At 44.7% G+C, this 9,992-nt stretch overlaps 1 protein-coding gene across 1 annotated transcript; it reads right to left on the bottom strand.

Moving 5' to 3' along the window:
• Positions 1 to 7,659: 7,659 nt before the first annotated feature.
• Positions 7,660 to 8,397, bottom strand: LOC112901105. The gene has a single exon (XM_025969939.1). The coding sequence runs from the start codon at positions 8,314 to 8,316 to the stop codon at positions 7,963 to 7,965; it is 354 nt and encodes a 117-aa protein (XP_025825724.1). The 5' UTR covers positions 8,317 to 8,397; the 3' UTR covers positions 7,660 to 7,962.
• Between the last annotated feature and the right edge of the window lie 1,595 nt (positions 8,398 to 9,992).

Below are 9,992 nucleotides of genomic sequence, written 5' to 3'. Positions count from 1 at the left end.
CGGAAGGGAAGGCGTAAGCGTGCGTTGAGGCGTGAGTTGTACTGATGGCTGGGCCAAGCCCGAGGTAGCATGAGCTGCGTGCGCGTGTGGCTTAAAGGCCAAGTCTCTCGAGAGGAAAGGCATGTAAAAAATATATTAACAAAACTCCAATTCGAAAAGGAAGGAGAGATTCATCTCTGTTCCGATTCGTCTTCCCCTGTTCTATATCAGTGTTGATCTCACGTCGGCGATTCTCGCTCGGCCACGGGTGTTACATTTGGGTGTTACATTTGGTATCAGATTCAGGCTTATCCTCGGCGGCTCGAGTTCTTGATCGATCGCGCATTCCGTCGGTTTGGAGCCGGTAACTTGGTCAGTGGTTCGACTTGCGGGCGTTACTCCATATTGTTAGTCGAGCCTGTTTGATGTAGTTGATCTAGAGCCGATGCCGTGCAGGTTATCGCAGTGCAGTTCCGCCAGCCACTAGGAAGTAGTCGAAGCAGTCGTAGGCGTAGTCGAAGCAGTCGGAGGTGTAGTCGAAACGAGCAGTCACACTGATGCGCTCCCCAAAAACTTGATCGCTCTTCTAGTCCTCGGGTGCAGAGTCTCAGAGAAGAACGCAGCTTTGGAGGCCTGCTCTTCCGGAATTCCTGTGCGCTCAGGAAGCCGGAACAGGGATAACAAAAGGGCAGCGCAATAGTAGAAGAGGTTTCGTGTAATATTTCACGGAAGACAAGAGAATAGGCTCCTCTTTTATAGGCAATAGAGACATCCCTTGAACGCTCAAGTTAATGCTACAGAAGCTAGTAACTCAGCAGCCATTAGAAGGTCAGTTACTACTCGTTTTGAAACCAGCGGATCAATTATCCCTTACTCATGGGCCTTGGGAGTTACTACTCGTTTTGAAACCAGCAAATCAATTGTCACCTACTTATGGGCCTTGGGATTTATTGACCGTGTCTTATTAGACCCTTGGCCCTAATTAATCTAACATTGTAGTAGTGAGAATGATCCCATCATCTATTCGAAGTCTAAACTCACTGTTTGGCTCAATACACTGGATGGACGTACTCGTCCGTCACGCTACCAGCTGGCTAAAGCGTGGAAACCATCGTACGAGCTCATCCTGCTTGAGCCAGTCGCCCCGATCCTGCCGACTGATTCCATGCTGTTCCTACTGATGATCCTGGACGGGCCACTCTCCAAACCAAACACGCTTTTAATCTCTCACACACCCGTGTTGCTCAAAGCATTGCTGGTCAAACCAGATACGTGATCTATACAAAAACAGGTGAAGAATGGACAACCCGGACAGTGCAGCTGAGATTCAAGAGACCTTCCATTCCAAGTGGGCAGCCAAATATGATCATGTAAAGGACGAGTAGAGGAGTTCTCCCACTTGGTGCTCCCCTGGTAAAAGGTGGCCAAGTAACAAGAGAGTATTGCTAAACAAGTAGGCTATTTATGCAGTGGCTGCGCAACAAAGCTATGTATACTGCGGACCAAAGCAGTCTGAAAGATAGCGTAAGGAACCTACCATATTTAATTGCATAGCTAGAATATACTAAAAGCTACACCTTTCGTTCCAAATTATAGGTCGTTTTGACTTTTCTAGATATATCGATTTTGCTATTCATATAGTAAAAGATATGTATGTAGAAAAGCTAAAAAATATCTATAATTTGGAATGGAGGGAGTAGCTCGTTCCTCGTTCAACAGGGGCAATTTAAGCCTTTCTTGGACAAAAAGATCACATTAATAAATAAGTAAAAATGATTAGTCTTCCACTAGAAAATGGGAAATTTTGTTTTATTTCTGTACACAAACACTAGCAACAGGAACAAAAGCATTATTTCTTTAGAATATGTAGAGTACATACAGTTCATCCAGAATTGTAACACCCAAAATGAATAAAGGGTAAAATGCTCTACTGGAATACGTAAAGTGGATAGCTAAAATTAATTTTTTTGCTCCGTTTCTCAGTTGGATGAACGGACACAGTGCTTGCGTAGAGCTCGTCGAATATTTTCCATTTAACTATTTATATATCGTGTTTGGAGTTGGGATCAAGAAGTTACTCTTTTTTCAGAGTTGCTAGACGGGCCGTGCTACAGGACCGCGCTAAAGTAACCGCGCTACAGTACATGCTACAGTTTCTGAATATTAGCCCATCTTAATGATTTTTCCTCTTGTTTTGGAGAACTATATGGTAGAAGATGAGAATTTTTGTCCATCATAATTAAAGTTTCTGAAAAAGAGAAGCAATAGTGCTGCTGTTTTCAATAGAATTGCGTGTGTTGACGTGAGGACGTTGGGTTCGGGCGTACTCGATGTCTTTTTTTGAAATATGTTTGTTTTGGTTCTGAGCTATGTTTGTGAACGGGTGGTGCACCTTCGGATCGTGCTTAGCTTATGTTCTTGATTTTCGGTGAAGGCAAGTAAACGTAGTGATGTTGTCTACTCGCTTTAACCTTGTTATTTGATTTGTGTCCATTAAATTTTAGAAGCTCACACTAGCCAGTTAAATCTGAATTTTGGCTTTATTTTGAATTATATTTATTTACTTGTGGCATTGCTCTTGAAGTTATAAATTTTAGAGGTATATAAAGTTCATGCATTGCAATCATACATTTGCACTCTCATGTTGGATATGCATACGAAGAAACCGTAGCCGGATGGGTGCGGTAAGTACCGATACAGCAACGCACGTTGAGATATAGCAATGTGGTTGCAGCTCTCACTTCCTTCCTTGGGAATTTCTGGGTAGAAGTGAAGTCATACATTGCATTGCACCCTTTGCATGTGCATTGAAGAATTGATATGAAGTTTTTATATATCTCTCTACCTGAAGTTATATACTGTCTTCAATATGATGCTTCTTTTATGTCAAATTATTAATCCAGTGTTTAATCAAATTGTGATTTAAATGGTTTGGTTAAAGCAGTTTGCTTGCTGAGGTTTTCCCATAAACCTCATACGTTTTCCCCTTCCGCGGGTTCTTGAGTTGGAGGGTGCAGCATTGGATGGGAGTAGCAACACGTGTGCACATATTTATCTTTATATGTTGGACAAATGTTTTATAATAAAATGTTTGGATGTGGAGTCTCTGATGTTGTTTTAATTTCTCTTTGTGGAATATTTTTCTCTCTCTAGTTAATCTTAATCTATCTGAACAATTTATGTTGCTTCCACATGCTTTGTTTTAATAGTAAGTGTGGCGTAGTGTGGTAAGGCTCCAGAATGTTGCTACTGTTATGGGATGTTGCACGAATCATTTCAATGGAGTATCAACAATCCATAAAACATGAACTAGAGGTAATGCAGTCTTTTTGAAATAAATGTAGAGTCACGGCTGGTTTTTTAAAACAAAACCGAATGCGTAACTAAAAAATGTACAGTCTTTAGATGCGCGTTAAAATGAACTAGAGAACAGTTCAAGTGTTAGCGTGTTGCTAGTGTATAGTTGAGATCTTTAAGCCAGTCTGCACAATACCCATACAAACAATCCCTTTGTTTATATCTTGATAAAAAGAGGTTATTTCAAAGGATTTCATCATTCAAATACTACATTGTTCTGCAAATGTCCTACTGTATCATTGTTCTGCAAATGTCCTACTGTCGACCGATTTGACCAACTTAAATAAGAGTAAAGTCTATTTTGCTCCCTCTTTAACTTGTGGGCTAGTTTGAAACCAGACAAGTACACTCTGTAACATTAAAAAGCCGGACAAATTAACCTCTTGAATAATTCAAAGTGTTTTATTTGGTGTGGCACGTGGGACGCACTTGATAACATAAAAACCAGACAAGTACACTCTATAACATTAAAAAGACGGACAAATTAACCCTTAGAATAATTCAAAGTGGTTTATTTGGTGTGGCACGCGGGACGCACCTGATAACATTCCCTCCCTAACTTACATATGGTCCCCACATGTCATCACCTACCCCTTGTCTTTTCTCTTTCTCTCGCTTCTTCTCCCTCCTCAACCATCGCGCCCAAGTTAGCCAAGAGGCCTGCTCCCCCGTCCCTGGCATTGAGCACGCTGCTGGCCCGAGCTCCATGAGGGTGCATAGCCACGTCGCAGACCGGACTAGATTCCCGCCGACCCCGCGCCCATATGCTCCCCTAGCATCCTCTTTTCCCGTTCCTCTCACTCCACTACTATATCACCCGAGCCGAGGTCCTCACCACCAGCCAAAATCCGTCTGCTCCCCACCATCTCCACCTGATTCCACTCACCCACGGCCGCCCAACCTCCTCCGCGTCCTCGCGCCGTTTCCTGCCCATTCTGCGCTGCTTCCCGGCCAGAATCGGTCGAACTTCGTCCGCCCGAAGCCCCTCCGCTGGCCAACCGTCGTCGAGCACCTCCAGCCTCCCTCGATACCCTCGACACCTCTGCCCCTTCCCCTTCTCATCTCTTGCGTCATCGACGTTGGGAACAGCCACATTAGCAGGCCCGTCACCATGCATGCTGCCAGGCACAGGTAGGACTCATTACCACATTAGCAAAACCACCTTAAAAACCACTTTAAAATGGTCAATGGAGGTAATTTGTCTGATTTTTAGAGTTAGATGGTGTAGTTGTTTGGTTTTTAGTTCAGGCGGTTTTCCAAACGGTCACATGTTAAGGGGGCAAAACAGACTTTACTCTTTAAATAACCGTGGCACATTATGGCTCTATGTTTATGTCTCATCCAGTAGCATATATCTGAGCTGGTTCCAAAAAAAAAAAGCAAGGTTGACGACGTGAATGTAGACATGAAATTCCTGGTGCCTCCTTTTCCTAACCCAAAGACAGAATATGCTTTCTTAATTTGGAATCTCTTTCTCCATTCAAATTCTAGGCTCTTGCTAGAAATGAATCTTCTGCTCTTCTTTCGGAATCTCTAGCGAACAGGTGCCCTAAGCTCAACAAAGGGTTGCTAAAAAATTTACTCTTGTGCATTCACTACTGAGATTGGCTTCCTCATTTCACTTGAGTTTGGGTGCAACCCAACCCTTTTTTTTATAAGGAAGCTTTATTAAATTTCAAGAGCATTACATCGATTTGATACCCAATCCTATGTGATTCTCCTATTTGGATGAGTTTTCGTACAAGTATTTGTGTATGGCTTATCATCTCTAGCAGCACCATCATGGCCTGTAGAACGAGTTATGTGGCTCTAAAGATTGAATAACAGTTGAGAGTTGTTACGGTGCTTGAGAGGAACCAGAGGTTCCTCCCCTCTGAAAAAGTCTGAGCCGTTGATCTTTTTAAGTTATTAGAAGTTTTCTTTTCTGTAATCAGGGGTAGTTTAGTAATCTCTAATCACGGGTTCTCCCTTCGGCGTTCTCTCCGACACTCCGCTTGTCCCTTGAAAAAAAAAAAAAGAGACTCCGCCTGTCCATCCGCTTAGGCTCTCCAGTCTCCACCGTTGAATTCCACACGTGGTGGCTCATGAACGCCGCAACGGACAGGCGCGCGCCGCTCTCCGCCGTGGCCTCGGCGCGCATGTCGGCGCGGTCGGCATCGTGCAGCACCCAGATGACCGCTGGCCGCTGGCCCGTAGCGCGGCTGCCAGCTCGCGCACCTGCTCCTGGTGGCGCGACGACGCGTGCCGAACGGGACGTGGAGCACCGGGGACGGCGGCTGCTTGTCGAGCCAATCCAGACACTCGTGCCGCCGCTCCCGCTCGCGCTGCTTGACAGCTTGAGGTGGCTTGTTCCCCAGCGTCAGCAGCGAGCGTTGGTGATCGAGGAAGGCAACGCGCGGGGATAAGGCCGACACCTCCGTCTGCAACACGCACCTGAAACGCCGTGACGCTGCCGCTCCAGCTCCGAGATGTACAGCAGCTTGCGCACGCTCGACCTTTGCGCGGACTGCCGGTTCACCAGGATCCTGAGGTCTCGCCCCTGTCCATCTTCTCGTCATTGATGCTGTTGTGGTTGGACGACGACGAGGAGCTCGCCACGGGCGCGGGCGCGGCCTTCTGCTGTGGCGGCTGCGGCGGCGGCAGGTCGTCCGAGAACATGGACAGGAGCTGGTCGTTGTCGAGGTGGCAGGGGCCTAGCTATCGGCGGCGGTGGCGATGAAGATGACGCTAGCACCGTGCCGCTTAGAAGTGACCATTCGTCCCTAGCGTTAGTACCGGTTGCATTTAGTACCGGGCTGAAACAATATTATCCCGGGGACTACCGGCTGGAGCCTCCAGCCGGTACTAAAGTGCGCCACCGATACCGTGGGGCGACGGCTAGTGCTACTTTAGTACCGGCTGGGGCTCCAGCCGGTACTCAAGACGGTATTTAGTACCAGCTGGAGACTCGAGCTGGCACTAAATGGAGAGATCTAGTACCGTCTTGAGCCACCAGCCGGTACTAACGTGTCTTCATCTATATATCAGCATCTTTTTTCCTCCCCGAGCTTGAGCCGTTCATTTGAAGCTCGGGCTTCTTCCCCATGACGTTTTAGAGAGGAGGTGATGCCTATTTTTCTTAAGATTGGTGGGGATTTCACGTATCCAAGTGCTCAAAAGGTTAACAACTTCATCATCTCTTCTTTGATTATGCTTCGTTTTATGCTTTATAGTTAGAGAAATTTATGATTATTAAAAAGAGTGAGAATGAGTATGATTTTTTGATATTTACACATTCATTTGAGATATATAGCTAGAAGCGATGACTAGAATTTGAATGTGTTTAGTTTGCATGTGGAAAATGTAGAGTGAGTTTCTTCAATTAATTTCAAGTGACCTGTGTGTATATATCATTATGCTAATATTTTTTTAATTAATTTCAAGTGACACGTGTATTTCCAAAGATGAAAAATATATATATTTGGTATTTATTTTGTATTATGAAGAAATTATTTTGACACTCTAATGATGTATTTATTCAGGCTCCCATTGAAACTATCGAGATGTAAAAAAATATTTATTTCGGAACATGTATATATCGTTAATTTCGTATGCTGCTTGTTGGCGCCTCATGTTCCCACCGCTGCATGGTGATCAGCTGCGCGCGGTCATTGTTGTTGATTTCGTATGTTGCGATCTTATGACTTCTATTCATGCTACAAGTGTTTAAAGGAAGATTCCTTCGTTCAGCAGCTTCAACATAAGAGTCAATTTCTCTCTTCATTCAATGTGGTATTGCAACCATAGTACGTGTAGGCACACTTTTTTTTAGCTTCCCAGATGGTTCAAGAATTGTGATCGATAACTATTTCATTAGTAGTAAAATCGACATGCTAGCATTCAAAAGGCTTTTCTAAATACACATACTGGAAATCTGACATGCACGCAAACAGTTTGAAGCTAAAAATCCATTCGATAGTTTTCTTGTGAACATATATATATATTTTCATCAAAAGTGTGTGTTGCTCCCAATCATTGTTGATAGAGTAGTATTTCTTTGTGCATCCATCCGTATCTGTGAAGATATGCATGAACGATCTATATCGAGCCACAGTCAGGAAATCACCTATTGCACTTCTAGGCCAGCTAATAAAGCTAACAAAGGCGGGTCGACATTTACATATTTATAAAATATATCCAGTCTCGGTTAAGTACGCTTTAATGATTCCCTAGCCTTAACTAAAGAAGCTTTAGTGTGGGTTGGTTAGATGTCGGCTTGTCGCTCATCAGATTGATGAGGCTCAAAAGTTGTTATACTGAGGATCAGTGCTAGCTTAACCCAAGTTGCATAATATTTATATTATTTATTATTAAACAGAAAGGGAAAGTACAACAGGTAACCGGAACTCAGAAGTAAGCTAGCATCGATTTGCAAAGTCATACAGCATGCCATCTCTCTTACACGAACAATCCTCATGGGTTCACAATTCTTGTCAATAGAACAAAAAATAATTATTTAAAGACACTGGAAGCCACAACCACAGCCACAGCCACAGCGAGAGCCGATCGAGAAGCCAGAGGCGCACTGATCAATCGATCATATGAAACACACTCGAGGATGCACGGAACATCGGTTGGCTCCTTCATTCAGCTGCGGCACTGGTAAATCTTCAGGCATCCCCGGCTGGGTGTGTATGGATTTCCTCGCCCAGCGCACGATCCCGTTCCCGGGCAGGCGGGCCTGTTGGGATTGAACACACGCGGGCCAATGTTGGTGGCGAGGATGCGGCGGTGCACCTCCAGGTCCAGCGCGAGCTCCGGCGCGACGCCGTCCTCCAGCCTTGTGGACATCAGCCGCCCTAGCGCCGCCGCGTCTCCGGACCAAGAAGACCCGGGGCTGCCGGCGAACGCGGCCTTCATCCCGCCGGCCACGACGGGGCTTGCCGGCGCGAGCAGGACGCCGAGGAGCGCGAGTAGAGTGAGGCACACCTTCCTGTCCATGTCCCTGGCTAGCTACTTGCTAGTGCTTTGCAGCTGCTGCCAGCCTGCTGGTTTGTGGTTCAGGTTCGGCTAGGATGGCGTCTTATCAACTGGACATGGAAGCCTGGTGGCTTTTGGCATTTGTCTGTGCCCATACACGGGCCAAATAGAACAAACAAGTCGATTCATGCAGGTGTGTAGATTAATCGCACGAGTACGTTTTATTTTTGCCGCCAATGATGGAGCCGACATGTACATGCACGTTTTTGCATCTTTCGGCGATTAGTGACTAACTGATCCACTAACAATTCCGGTGCAGCACAAATTCACGGCGTGGACATCACTCTCGGATGAGATGTGGACAATACAAGGATCAACACACTAACTTCCCACACGACATGGTAAGAGGGAACATACATTCCCTACGTACCCGTACGATAGCCCAACAGATGGGACATAAAAAAAACTCCCAATATCTTCCATGCCTAATACCTAGTATCATTTCAGCGGTCTGAATTCTATGGCGCTTCATAGATCCAACATATCAGCTGTGCGTAGAGATGCAAGTTATATTTATTTTGTATTATTGGATTGCATCGTAGAATCCTATTATGCATAATTAATTTTGGAGAAGAAATAAACTAGAATGGCATTACATCATAATTATTTAGTTGACCCATAAAATACCGTTGGTATCCCTAGCTACGCGCCGGCATTGTTGATTTTACATACATGCTTCACTCTGGCTACTAGCGCTTTGTATTTATCCTTCCAACCTACGAAAGGAATTCACTTGGTCACAAAACAGATGACCGACTAACCGGTGCATTGCTTTCAATAAAAATACCATGTAATGGGCTTAGATGTATTTTTTTTTTATTTCAGGGAAGGCCAACCGCTTTAAAGGAACCAGCATAGAATGCTCAAGACACCTCTCAAGCTCGAGAAAGTAAATAGTAGTCATTTAAGAAAACTATTTTGTTTGTTGAACAAGAGGGGGCCGTGGAGATCCTGGGGTCAAAGCGATTTATTCCCAGCTGGAAAAGCAAATCTATCTGTGGTGAATTGAAACTGATAGTTTCACAGCGTCACGAACAGCTCTCAATCTCCATTCAATACTTTTCTTGGTCACACGTTTTCTTCAAAAATGTGTACTATTGCTCTTGGGTCAGAACTCAGGAGCATTATTATCCAGGTTCCTACAAAACATTCGTAATCACTGTTCATTCTGTCCTGCTGTATCATCTTGGCTCTCAATCACTGATTAAGTATTTGTTTGTGCATCCCCATTTGCAAAGATGTGCATTAATATATGATTTAATATCGAGCAACAGTCAGCATCTAAACTACAATGGTGGGCCTTCACCCATATGAATGTCCATAATAAACTCCAGTCTTGGTTAGGTATATATGCTTTAATGATTCCCCAGCCTTAACTAAAGAGGCTTTACTGGATTGGTTGGTTTCCGCTGACCGACAACTTATGGCCAAAGCCACGCTACATGAAGCACTGATGCCGCATGATTTTGCATAGAGGCTAAAGGCTTCGGCGAAATTAAACTGGTCCGGTGAACTACTGAGGCACCCGAGCATCTGTTTCTAAGCTTCAGTTTTTTCAAGGCGGGGCGGACTTCAAATAACTTGAAGGATTTTGCTACGGTACTCTAAAGTAACCATGGTGTTTGATGCTAGCAATC

This window comes from Panicum hallii, chromosome 7 (genome assembly GCF_002211085.1).
Source record: "Panicum hallii strain FIL2 chromosome 7, PHallii_v3.1, whole genome shotgun sequence".
Taxonomy (NCBI): domain Eukaryota; kingdom Viridiplantae; phylum Streptophyta; class Magnoliopsida; order Poales; family Poaceae; genus Panicum; species Panicum hallii.
This window is presented reverse-complemented; position numbering and strand designations above follow the sequence as displayed.